General features: G+C 51.2%; 1 protein-coding gene across 3 annotated transcripts in view; it reads right to left on the bottom strand.

Annotated features, from left to right (window-relative positions):
- The window catches only part of ank3b (ankyrin 3b), a 372799-nt gene that overhangs the window by 42797 nt on the left and 316180 nt on the right, over nt 1-13822 (bottom strand). For all 3 annotated transcript variants that reach the window (XM_059653155.1, XM_059653157.1, XM_059653156.1), the window contains exons 38-40: nt 12796-12880; nt 4571-11026; nt 2648-2722 (exon numbers count right to left, since the gene is read on the bottom strand). In XM_059653155.1, coding sequence (XP_059509138.1) covers nt 2648-2722; nt 4571-11026; nt 12796-12880 — 6616 coding nt within the window. The remainder of the gene's footprint in view (nt 1-2647; nt 2723-4570; nt 11027-12795; nt 12881-13822) is intronic.

Here is a 13822-nt window from a genome sequence, read left to right on the forward strand (position 1 = left end):
TGGGATTTTGAAGAACAGAGAGTTTGCTGTGTCTCTTGGCAGTAATTGTCCCTCTCATTTACCTCACTTTATCCTTGGGAAATGTTAATGGCAGGGAAGTATTGATCTTGGAAGCGGAGCAACAACTATTGAATGTCCAAGTAATTTATGGTGGGGAATGCATCATTTTATTGGTTATTTCTCCTTCATAATTAAAAGTGTTACAAGTGTGATGGGTCCTCAGGGCGTTGGAACTTGTTCAATGGGTCATCCTGCAGGGCACAATATCTCAACTGTAAATATTCTGCAGACTTTCACGTAGACTTGGCTCCAAGCATGGAAATGCTGAGGAAAGCTTATCCTCCCGAGGCTCCTCTTCACTCAGGCCGACTGTGACAGTCCTGACTCAGTGCAGGAAGCTATTGGATGGGCATGCTCCAAACAGCAAGATGGAAATCAAGCTCACCACAGGCTTGAAACTTGCATCTTCACAGCCATGCTGAGAAATACCAATGAAACTGGTGAGTACTGGTACATCAAAGCAGGTTCTCCTTCCTCACCTTTCCCTAGGGAAAACTAGGCAGCAGGATGCTTGATCCTAAGCTCTTTGGTTCCAAAATCAATAGCACTAATGACGGGTGTCCAACACCATCCTAAGCCATGCCTTTGTCAATTGCTAGGTTTTTCTTCATATAATACACAGGTGGAACAGTCTAATGAGAGCAAGGCATGAGACGTCCCTTTGCCTTATAATTCTCATTGTGCTTGGGTTCTCCTGTGCACTGACTTAGAGGGCTGTTGGAAGAGCACAATGTTACCACTTACACTATTCCAATATCAAATATCCAAAGATGTGCAGCAGCATGTGCAGCCATATTGGAAAATATTGGATATTGGAAAATCTGCTTCAGTCATCTTTCTCATCATTGTATCAGAGGTTTTTGATTGGTTAGGGGTGATAATATGATCTAAAACTTGCATCAGCTGCACTGTCATCCTGTCCCAAACTATTCTCCAATGATGCCCAGTTTTGTTCATCCAATATGGAACTTTGACAGTCAAAGGTAGAGCAGGGGTGTGGCATGTGGTTAGTAGACAGCTCTTGCCCACTACCAGACATCAAGAATCATTTACCGCCACATAAACACAGTGGCTACAAGAGTAGGTCAGAGGCTGGGAATCCTGCAGTGACTAACTCACTTCTTGACTCCGCAAAGTCTATCCACTGTCCACAAGGCACAAGTCAGGATTGTAATGGATTACTCCCCACTTGCCTGGATGAGTGCAGCCCCAACAACACTCAAGAAGCTTGACACCGTCCAGGGCAAAGCAGCCCGCTTGACTGGAGAACTATACATCAACCTAAGCATTCACTTACTCCGCGCTGGCATACAGCATTAGCTGTGTGCACTGCCTAAAAGATGCACTGCAAAACTTGGCAAAGCTCCTTCAACAACACCATCTCTACTACCTAGGAGGACAGGGACATCAGAGGCATGGGAACACGGCCTCCTGCACCAGGCCGCGCACCATCCTAACCTGAAAATATATCAACATTCCTTCACCTATATATCAAAATCCTGGCACTCCCTTCCTAACAGAACTCTGGGTGCACCTACACCCCAAGCACTGCAGTGGTTCAACTCAACATCTCATCACCACTTTTGCAAGAGGAACTTAGGGATGGGAATCAAAAATGCCAGCGAAGATGCTCACCTCCCATGAAACAGAAAGAGAAAACAGTTACTTATTCAATAATAACATCTGTACATCTCTGTTAAATCTCCTCTTAATTTTCCATATCCTGGAGAAAATGAGCAACAAATTTCTTCAACTTGCAAGACAACAGGGCAACACTGTGACTCAGTGGTTAGCACTGCTGCCTCACAGTGCCAGGGACCTGGATTCGATACCACCCTCGCGCGACTGTCTGTGTGCAGTTTGCACATTCTCCCCATGTCCGCGTGGGTTTCCCCCCACAGTCCAAAGATGTGCAGGTTAGATGGATTGGCCATGCTAAATTGCCTGTAGTGTTCAGGGGTCTGTAGATTAGGTGAGTTATACGAGGATGGGTCTGGGTGGGATGCTCCAAGGGTCAGTGTGGACTTGTTAGGGTGAAGGGCCTGTTTCTACACCGCAGGGATTCTAACTCCAGCTTCACATCCCTTGTCACAGCCTAGGAAATGACAGAGTTCATCTCCAAGGGCTTCGTCTATTGCTAATGAACAACATCCAGAACTGAGCACAGTACTCCTCTGGATGTTCAATACAATGCATTCATAAAGATTTAGCATTGTTTCTTTTGTTTTGCATTCCATACCTCTGTCAATAATATCCTGGATCAGGTAGAACATAAAAGAGCTTTATCGACTTCTCTTGCCAGTTGCAACCACTCTAAATTGCAGTTGGGCTTTCACAGATCCATGGTAGCAGATCTATGATGATGGGCCATTGATCGGGGATCATTGAAAATGGATCGCTGATAATGGTCTATGACGATGAATCCATAATAACCGTTCTATGATAACTGACCAATGATTCATATTACATGGACATATAACAATGGATCTATGACAAATGTCCTGCATTGACTTTAGGAACCAGCAATTTAAAAGTGCTTTTTATTTTTCTTGAGGGGTGAGAAAAGACAGTGAAAGGTGTGTCTTACCTGTCCAACTCAACCCGAGATGATCTGCTACAATGGCTGTCCGTATATCCGTCTGTTCACATGGGGTCTGGGGACCTGCAGTTTCAAACACTGTATTAGATGGACAATGCCATGCCTCACACATCACATCTACATTTCGGTCAGAAAGCTACTCATGCCCACATTATCCCTGGTGACCTACACAAGTGTAGACCCTATTGCGGATCTGAGCTGAAGCCCAAGATTCAGAAACACTGAATGTAAAAGACTGTATAACATCACAGCGTAATATTGAAAATGGATCCAAACATGCCGAGAACACCCAAGAGCTGAGTTAACGTTGTGTATCTGGAGGTGATGAACAAACTACATGTTTTTGTTTTGTTCTTAAGAAAAAGATCTCGAGGTACCAGTGCTGCACCTTCTTCTCTGACTTACTCATTATTGGAGGACTGCAGAGAGGAAATTGCCTTGTGTTCTCTGCTCAAACTCGGCCAGCATGCTTAACTAAAGGAGGACTACTGGATTACGCTGGAGTAAAAAAGGAGAGGGAGGTTGGGGGGAGGAGAGGAATACGAGACAACAAGCACAACAACAATGACGACATGGTAGCTAAGGGTAAGTCACGCCACAGGCAATCACAAGTCATCATGCACTAAAGATCAACAAGTCGAAAATTTTACAAACTAGGCTTGATCTCCGCGGTGCGAGCCACGTGAGGCCCAGAAACCTGACTGCTTTCCTCCCCACCAGTCCTTCTACTGTTCCTTGTCTCAATGTAGACCTTTTCAACCTTTGATTTTAAAGGTGCTGCCTCCAGTCTCAAATCTCTAGGAGACCGCGATGTAACGGAAGATTGAGCGGCCTCCGATAGGGATGCGTTTCTCGACGCGCTGTCTTCGTCATCAAAGATCTCTGCCTGCACTTTTCTCTCTTCATCGGCAAGTTGGTCCACAAGTCTGAACGCCTCACCGCTAATCCCTTTCAAATAGTCAACCGAACGTTTACAGACCTCACTCAACTGCTCCTTCCCTGCTCTAGCTGGTTTAGCGGCAGCAGTGCCCGACCTTACCTTGACTGGTAATCTGGAACAAAACTGCCTTGACTTCCCTTTCTCACCTCGCCCCGAACTGCACTGGGATCTTGTGGCTGAAGGCGAATTAGTTTTCTCTATGTTTTTAACAGGAAGTCTAGATTTTGCCTCATTACATTTGGCTGGATCTGCTTTTCCCTTTAGCTCACTCATCCTAGGCTGTTTTGTTGTGCATGCTGCTGACTTCTGCCCTTTCTGAGGCGGAGGCACAGACATTTTAACCGGTAGTCTCGACTTGGGCTTTTTTACTGCCTCCACGGTGCGCCTATCTAATTTGGCTACTTCACCGGCTGCGGTCGCCGGTGGGTCCGCGTCTCTCTCATTTGCTGGGGCAGCTGGTTCAATTTGTGGCTTGCCCTGAGGCTGACCCTCAATCTGATTGCAGTCGGCACCTGGGGCCGGGAAATCTAGCAGGCCGTTAGCATCGCTCATTGGCAAATGGGTTAGCCCGCCAGCTCCCTGACTCGTCAACATAGCCTCACTCTCTAAGACTGCATGTTCTGCGACCTGATAATCTAACAGCACGGCATCGGCTTTCACTTCGACCAGCTCCGCTGCTCCCGCCTCTCTCTTCAGCGTCATCGTAGAAGCGGAGATTCCCATTTTAATTGGCGTGCGTAATTTAGGATCAATTTTGGCAGCAACGGCCGACAAGGACTTTTCGGTTGCGTTGTCGGCGGACGCCACTTCCAGGCCTTCTCCACTAGCCTGGGCTCTCTCATGCTTAACATTTGATGGATCTACTGACACCTCAGATGTGTTGTCCCCTGACTGAGGCAGTTTTGTGACTACAAATGTGTTTTTAACCCTCTCCCCCTTGTCCCCTGACTTCCCTTCAGCAGTATGCTCACCAATTTGGAAAAATTGGAGCCTTTCTTCAACAAAATCCCTCTTGCTCATGTCAATTGCACCACTGCGAGTCATCTCAAACATCTTCCCCTCATGAAATGGGAAGGGGTTAGGCTCACTAGTTGGCGTGCTCTCATCTGTTGGGGTTCTGGCTGGGGTTGTATCTGGTGTTGTTGCTTGGGACCTGTCCTCTACTGCTAAGCCAAAGGCTTTTTGCTCATCCTCTCTTAACCTAGCTTCAAAGACTTCATCGTCCCCTCGGCCATTAGACCATGGATCAAAGTCAAGGCCTTTGGTGGCAACAGTTTTAAACGGGGTTGCAAATTCTTCCTCTAGTTTGTAACTAAAATACGTATCATTAAAGCGAGTTCTGTCAGGATGCCTGCCTTCCAAAGTGAAGATCTCGGCTCCTGGTTTACCATCAGTTTGTCCTTCGCCTTTCTGTTCAGAAGTTTTAGACTGCAAGGGGGCTTCTTCGTCAGCGCCTACCTTTCCTTCTTCCTCAATCACTGCAAGTTTACCCTGGCTATAGGAACGATCCCCCTGCTTCACAATCCCTTCAGTGACCCAAACATCCATCTTCGTTTCTATCCCCTGATTCAAGGACTTAGAGTCAGCCTCCGAGAAACCATCATCTTCATCCTGCAGGTCATAGCCATCCAGGGAGTCCACTTCGGTGGCGTCGGTGTCGTGGGAGAACTCGGCGGTGGTCGCGATGGAGCACTCAGTCACCGACTGGTCATTGTTACCGTTGGGGACGGCGTCGTTCTCCAGGGGAGGGTCCAGGGCAAAGGCATCGTGGTCATCCTGGCAACGGGAGGCGTGTTCAGGCTGCCCGGTGGAGGGAGCAGCCCCCGCTGGGCTGTCGTCATGCAGCTTGAAGGTGTACTTCTTCAGCGGCGCTGGCTGGAAGATGGACTCGTCGCTGCTGGTGTCGCTGTCATCAGCCCCGGGAGGGGTGGGCGACGGAGGCTGGACCCGAATGACCGGCTCTGTAAGGAGGTGCTGGTCATGCTCCTCCTGCAGGTTCAGCTCGATGGTGTCCAGCTCGTCCTCAGAGCCGGGCAGGCGTCCCCTCCTCTGCGGACCGGGCCCTCGGCTCTCCCCCTTCCCAGGCGCCTCGCAGTCCAGGGCGTTGATGGGAGGGGGGGGAGGGAACTCGATGTACGCCACCCGCTTGTCCTTTGGCCGCCTCTCACGCCCATCCATCATCCCAGGCCTGGGAGCCGCCTCTTCCTCTTCAGACTCTTCTGACACCTCGGGAATGGGGCTCGGCTTCCCGTGCACCGTCGGCAACTGGGTGGAGAGCTCGTAGCTGATTTCCTCGGAGCTGGGGGTTTCCGGGGTGAGGGGGCTTTTGCCAGAACTTTCAATGAGCGAGACTTGCTCCAAGGTGTCGTCTTCTGGACTGGCCTGAGGGGACGAAGATGGCTGCCTGTGCTGGCGAGCCGTGTAAAAGATGCCACGGGTCTCCTGCACCGTCCTGCTCTCCTGACTGATGGTCCGTCTGATAGCTCCTTGAGGTGGGCCCGCCATTTCTTTCTCGCACTGCTTGCCCATCTGCACGATGCTGACGTACACCGGCAAGGTCTTTATCTCTTTGAATCCTTCGATGCTGGCTAGCGGTGCCCCTTTCTCCAAATACTCAACTGGGCTCCGATCGAAGAATTCACTCAACGCTGTGTCTTTAACCGGGCTAAACTCCAGGGAGTCGGGCGACTTGACTGGGGAAGTCTCCGGGTCCTCTCGGCTACCGTTCACGTCCGCGTGCTCACCGTAGCTGTTAGAGCCGGGAGTCGGAATGCTGGTATCTGCCCCTTCAGAAAGCTGCTTCCCTTTCCTGCTCCGACCGAGGGTCATGTTGGACGCACTGGCGACCAGCTCGGTCTTGTGGGTTTTCACCAGGTCGCCATTGCATTCGGCCATCTTGGCTCCCGGTTTGGGCTTTTCCTCGGGGATTCTGACTGGGATCTGCGACAGACCGGAGGCCTCTTTCCTCGCAGGTCTTCCTCTCGTGTGCTCGCCGTCGCCGTCAGCCACTTCCTTCTTAACAAGCTCTGTGTAAACCATTTTCTTAGAAGGAGACGGCAACGTAGCCTCTTGTTTTACTGAAGGCCTGTTATTTGCCAGGAACTCCTTCTCCATTACTGAAGGGCCAACCTTCTCCGGTAGGTGTCCATTGACATTGAATTCCACGGGGACAACGTCATTTTCCTTCAGACTGTCCTGCACCAGCACGTGTGCCAACTTGTCCCGCTGCAGTTTGTGGTGGGAATTCCCACAGCTCTCCCAAGTCCGGTAAACCTTTCCCTCCTTCTCAGATGTGCCCTGGGCTGCAGATTCTTTACTCAACGCCGCCTCTCTCTCGGGCGACCACCCCGCCCCTTTCGCCCCGAACGTTAGCGGCTTTGGAGCAGTGGCTGGGAAATGGGGCACATCTGGCACAGCGTCCACCATCTTCTGAAGCGTTGACGGAGCTGGCTCGCTGGCAATGTTCAGGCAGCTGAGATCTTTCAGCTTACTGGCATACGCCTCCTTTATGGTCAAGATGGCCCCCTCTGCAGCCATCTTCTGGGTGCCATCTTTCAGTGAGAACTGGTAGATTGGCAGCTTGCTCTCCCGCCCTCTCTTCAGGGGTAGGTTCTGCGGCCCTTCCTGCTGTTTGTTTTCCGGAAGGCTCGCTCCTCCTCTCCCCACCTCGTCGCTGTCGTCTTGGCCGGAAGCATGAGGGCCGGCGAACTTCCGGGGCTTTCCACTGGCGCCCTGGGCCTGCTCGATCCGCTGGGGACCATGCGGGGCCTCGCCGTTTCTCTGCAAGGAGCGGTTTCTGGCCTGCTTGGAATGGGCCGCTGGCTGCAACAGATCCTCGCTCTGCCTCGTTTCCTCCCCCACTCCCTCCGGAGGGCCGGAGAGATCCAGCTGCGGGGGGCCCGCCAGCAGCTGGGCGCTGGCCCTGTTCTCTTCCTCTCGCACGGGGTACCTGCGGAAGGGCTGATCGCTGCGTTTCTCCAGGCTCCCCTCACCGCGCAGCGGAGCGTCACCAAGCTGGAGCCTCTCGGGGCTGCCGGCGGCGGAGGGGCCGGGCCCCGGCCGCGCTCCCTCCCTCCGCCGTGGCTTTTTCTCCGGCGACTGCAGCTCATCGTTCAGCTTCTCAGTCTTGTCCCGGAAGAACTGAGACACCTCTGTCAGCTTTTCCTCGGCTTCCTTCACTGTCCTGTCCACTCGGTCCCCGTACGCAAGCTTCTCCTGGCCCCCGTCCAGCCTGTTCTCGCTGAACCGCATCCACACGGCGTGTTTGGGGCTGCCGGGCTCTGGTGGGTAGTGCAGCAGGGCGACCTTCTCATAGGCCTCCTCCTGGCTGCTAGCTCTGGCGGCGCTGTCGCGGGCCACTTTGTGCAGCGTGGCCACCTCTCTCTCCTCCAGCCCTGGGTCGCCCTTCCGCCCGTGGCGGCTGATTGGCTGGGCCTCAGCGCCGAGGAGCTGAGGTTGCTCGGAGGCCGACTCCTCGGCATCAGAGTGCAGAATGTCCATCTTTTCGGAGAGGAGCATCTTCTCCGCAAACCTGTAGGACTCCCCCCGTAGCTCTGAGTACTCATCGTCGTGGTACTCGATGGAGTGCTGGGTGAGCAGCTTCAGGGTTTTGTACGAGTCATCGGAGATGAGCTGCGCCGAGCTGGGCCGGCTGTCGTCGTCCTGGGAGACGGGGGTGTTGACCCGCGAGGATTCCATGCAGGAGGGAAGTGACTCTTCTGCGGTCAGCTCCTCCTCTTCTTGCTGCCCCTGCTCGTCCTGACAGGTCTCAAACCTGGCATCTCTCGCCTCGCCGTCTTTCTGGTAAACAAACAGCTCCCTCTCTGGGTGTGTTTTTGTCTCCCTTACAATGACCTCTGTTGGATCTACCTTGTTCCCCTTCTCGATGTGCAACTCGATGATCCTTTCCACTTTGGGCTTCAAGCTGGACTCAAATGTCATGGCCGCCTCTCCGGGTCTGCCGCTTTCTGAAGGAACTGCTGACTTGTGCTCGAACAGGCCGGCCAACTCTTTGGAAGGATCACGGCCTGACTGGAAAGCCTTCATGATATCGCGAACAGACATGGTCTCTTCTATCCTTTCGCTGGCTTTGCTTTCGGGGCTGGGTGGCGAGTGGTAAACCATCCTCGTGGTTGTCGTAATATGGGTCTCTTCTTTCACATGGACCTCCTTGGCCCTCATACCTTTACTGTCCTCATCCTCCAGCTGCATTTTAGTTTGGAAGGCCTTCACCTTGTCCTTGATCGAGCCAATCGGCTTCTCTTCCATCTTTGGGAACATCTCTGGACTTTGCGATGGAGGCAGCCCGTCCATTTTGGGCTCCTGCATCTCGTCAGGCTCATAGCTCCTGATGACACGCACCACTTCCGTCCGCGTCTCCGTGATAACCGGAGGGATGGGAACGTCGTGGAACAGGGGCTTGGGCCCGGTGCTCTCTGCGCTCTGAGGGGCGGAAGGGGTCTTTTCGCTCCTGGTCTCGAACCCACTGTCCGACAGCGGGCTCTTATCTTGATCGTGCTGGGAAAAGTCATCTGGTGACTCCAGGATGACTTCAGTCGCCATCATTGCGTCTGCCAGTTTACTCAGCTCCTTCTCGGAAGCTGAGGAGCGCATGGGAGACGGAGGCATTTTGAGTTTATGCTCTGGCAAGGGCATTGCTGGCTTCTGAGCCCTTCTGGAGAACATCTTTTCTTCGCCTTCCTTTTTGGTGTCAGCTTGGTGATATTTGTCGGCCATCTTGCTGAACGTGTCAATCCCAAGGTCGTTTGCCAAGTAGTTGACGACTCTCGCCAAACTGAAGTCCTTCTCACCTCCACTCTTGGCTTTCATGTGCATGTAGGTGCTCAGTTCCTCACTGGCCCTTTGCTTCGCTTCCTCGGTGTCATCATAAGCGAACGTGGCCCATTCTCCCTCCCCCGAGAGATCGCCATTCGTCTGAGCTCCCTTGGTGCCATGCTTAGTCTCGCTCAGGCCATCCTTCTGCAGGATCTCGCTGACTTTCACCAAGTCTTCCTTCACCTTTTTCACCAGCTTAAATGGCTCCTCGCTCTCATCTTCACTCCTCCCTACTTTGGTGGACACCTCTGGGAAGGCCTTGTCGCTTGAAGCGTCTGTTTGCAAGATGGCTGTCATCTTCATCAGGTCTTCCTTCATCTCGGCGACATCTTTCAGAATTTCCTGGCTCGAGGACAGCGTGGAGGCGGATGCCAGTTTCAGGGCCGAAGGGGCTAGAGACAAGGAGGGCTTCAATGGGGACAGAGTGCGGGTAAACTGAGGCTGGGGCTGTGCGCGTGATTCTGTCGTCAATGATTTTACTGGCGATAGCAACGCGGCGGCCGACTTGCTCAAGGGGCTGGCATCTGGGAGTCTTTTCAGCTGTGGCTCCGACAAGACGTTCACCAGAGAGTACACCGGTACGGTCATGGTCGACGATGTCACAGACGTGGTGGACGCTGATGAGGACCTCAGGGTGGAGTACAAGGTTCCTGCGGGTGGCAAGCGGATCGCCTGAAAGGCCGAAGCCGCGGCGGGTGCAAGGGGTTTAAGGGGGGAGAAGGCGACGGCGGTCGCGTCGGCTTGCTGGGCTTTCTCCACCGCGTCCTGGGCAATGGCGACGGATTTGGCAGATAGGACAGCGCCCGGTGCTTTCTCAGGCATGGCGCCAGCCCCCTGGCTGCAGAAGAACGCTGTTGCCGGGGGATACTTGACCAGCGACACCGCCCCCTTGGCGACTGCCTGGCCGTTGGGCAGCGCGGCCGGCTTGAAAGGCGAGAACGCGGCGTCGGCGACCGACTTAACAGGGGAGGAGCCCGAGCTGGACAGCGATTTCACAGACGGGGGCGGCACAGTGGGCATGGTGGTGGTCTTGAAGGGTGACGGGGATGCGTACGCGTTGAAAGCGGCCTTGGGTGAAGCGGGCGGGGTCATGGTTATGGAGGATCTCTCCAACAGCAAACCTGCCGTCGTCGCGGGCGACAGCCGTGAGGAAAACAAGGAAGCGGCTATCCCCTTCCCGGATGGAGATTCAGGCGCTACCAATGCTTTAACGGGCGAAGAGTTCAACGCGGCAGAGGATTTCACGGAATACTGAGCCTGCGTCACCACGGTTTTGATAGGTGAGGGCGTTGACCTGAATGATCTAATTGGAGACGCTAGGTCGCTGACGGATCTCACTGAGGAGGTAGTGGACGCTCCCAGGGTTGATTTGATGGGTGACGAGGAAGAGACAGACCAGACTGACTTTAATGGGGACGCTGTCGGCGTGTTGGATGTCGAGTTCGACAGAGACGCAATCCCGGATTTCACCACTCCGGCTACAGAGACGGGAGCAGCTGCCCAGGACTGGAAAGGTCTCGCGGAAAAGACCGGCTTGTAGGAATAGGGCGCGGGGAGAGACCTGGTGACTCCTGCACTCCGTTCAATGAGTTCTTAAACGTTTCGGAAACAAAATTCAAATGAATCAACGAAAGGAAAAAAAACCAACGAGAAAAATTAAAGGAACGGAAAGATCACAAAGAGAGAGAGAAAAAAAACGTTTGGTCAGTGAATCAGATTAAACCAGTTGGAAGATAAACTATAAAAGACTCTTCAAAATATACAGCGATTCATTCAGTGAGACTGCCATTTGAATGACTTGATACAGAAAGAAGTCACACATTCCTCATGTGTGACAAAAATGATCAAACAGTAACATAAGCCAAGCAGCAAAGGCATACAATGCAGAAACAACTTTAGCAGACAAAAATAGGACCAAGAATTAGGGATGAAAAGACAAATAAAGCACAGATATGAAACAAATAGCGAGAATTGTGAAAGGAAACTGAAAGCTGTGCTGGCCATGATGCCCCTGCTCACTGCCTTTAACCATGTCTTCAAACCAGTGGAAGAATTTGGAACATTGAACTATTTTATTCCATTATCACCTCTAGAGAAATTCCTTTCCCTTCTTAAGCAGATTAATGTCTGAGGAAGAATAATTAAGATCAGTTAGTGTTATGATCTTAGCAGAAACAGTGAAACAACACAAAATGCCAGTATTTTTACTGATCACTCTGACACAGGGTCAATCTATCACACAGCGGTACTGAAACCTCCTGCGACGTGAACATGATCTGAACAGTACTACGCTTCAGAGGCCATTTGAAAATGACCATATATTTCATTGCACTACTTACTTCGTTACCTTTCTAAGTTGATTTTTCTTTCCTAAGAATTTGATCTTAATTATTTGTACTGATGATGGCACTGTAACACGGCAACAATAAACTTTTCATTTCAGGACATGACAATGAAGCTAATTCAATTCACAGTGTTAGCTTGGCTCACTGGCAGTGCACTCGTTAGGAGCGACAGGTCCTAGTGCCACACCACAGGCTTGAGAACAAAAATCATGGCTGTCACTGGCATGTGGGACTGAGGGCGCACTGCACCACTGGACGTGCCACCTTTCAGACCAGACATTAAACCGAGGGGTCTCCAGAGTGGGTGTAAATGAGCCAATGGTCCCGCTTCAAAGAGCTGAGTGAGTCAGGAGTCCTGGTCACTGTTTATCATGAAAAACTGATTAACTCGTGGCTGTTTGCTCCATACTACTGTACTCACAATGGGCTCATTTCCTGCATAACAACAGTGGTTGCACTTCACTCATTGTATCATATGTTGGAGATAGCCTGAGGTTGTGAAAGGTGCTACGGAAATGCAAGCCTACTTTCCTTCCATCTCTCTGTCCAGCATGCTAACCTGAGTTTGAGTTTTAGGCCAAACTTTACAGTCATGTTGCCTTTAAAATTGGTGGCAGGTGCCCAAACCCGTGGCACCTTTAGCATTTTCGGATTAAACAGTGACTCCACCCCCCAGGACAGACATGTGTTCTTATTTTTACTGGGGTTACTGCTCGAGAAACTGAACATCAGATGCCTAATACAGAAGGGTAGATCATCATCAGCATGGAATCAACTTTCATTTGGGCAGCAAATCACATACACATATACAAAAACAAAAATGAAATGCAATGGAGTAAAGTAACTTGAGTGGAAGTTGGCAAATTAAAGTTGGATCTTGCTTTCCAGATATACATATAGACAGACGACTACAGTAAAATACAACGCAACTTCAATTACTTATGGGCTTTGTTTTAGAATTAAGAGGCCGTCAACAGACATCAAATAATACCAAACAGAAAGGAGAAGAGACTCACTTATTCCGGGTTCCGCAAGATAACTATAACGCTTGCGCAACGCCATGGATGCAAAAGTCTGACGACGTTCCGAAGCTCTCTCGACCTGGGGGGGGGGGGAAGACAACATGAAGCCATTTCACAATCCAATACGGGGAGAAAGCTGGAACAGGGAATTGAGATGGATGGGGTGGGGTGGCCACGTGGTATTATCACTGGACCATTATTCCAGAGACCACAGGGAACGTTCTGGGGACCTGGGCTTGAGCTCCGCCACGGCAGATGGTGGAATTTCAATTTATTAATAAAACAATGTCTAGAATTAAGAGTCTAATGATAACCATGAATCCATTGCCGACTGTTGGAAAAAAAACCCATCTAGTTCTCTAATGTCCTTTTGGGAAGGAAACTGCCATCCTTACTTGGTCTGGCCTACATGTGACTCCAGACCCACAGCAATGTGGTTGACTCTTAACTGGGCAAGCTGGGCAGTAAATGATGGCTCAGCAGACAACACCCTCATCCAGTGGGTGAATGAAACTGATCAGCCACGATCATACTGAGTAGCAGAATGGGCTAAAGTTACCTACATTCCTTGTTTCTGAAGCACTACTGGAGCAATATGCGTCCTGATTTAGCAGGCAAATCATCTCCCACTTTTCATCCCAACAATATATGGCCAGGATTTTTAAGAAATGAAGCAACTCACTTTTCCATTAATTACTTTCAGATTAGTCGTAACTCCAATCTTTTCTCTTTAAAAATGTGACATTGCTCCTTCCCCCTTACTCCAAGGGCAGAGTGGTCCATGACTCTCCCAGTTGTCACTCTCAATGCCAGGCCACGTTGGGGCGGAGCAAAATGGTGTTCCTGCAGGGGATGGCTGTTTCAGCCTTCCAGCAGAGCACAGCTCAGTGTGAATGAGGGCAAGCCGTGCTCTTGTTTCTCAGCAGCAGTGCACCTTTTTGATGAGAGCTCACTGTTGTCTCTCCTGAACGTTACTGGGATGGCCAAATCGTGAACAGTAACACAAACAGAATTTCACGGC

The sequence above is a fragment of the Stegostoma tigrinum genome, chromosome 20 (genome assembly GCF_030684315.1).
Source record: "Stegostoma tigrinum isolate sSteTig4 chromosome 20, sSteTig4.hap1, whole genome shotgun sequence".
NCBI lineage: Eukaryota > Metazoa > Chordata > Chondrichthyes > Orectolobiformes > Stegostomatidae > Stegostoma > Stegostoma tigrinum.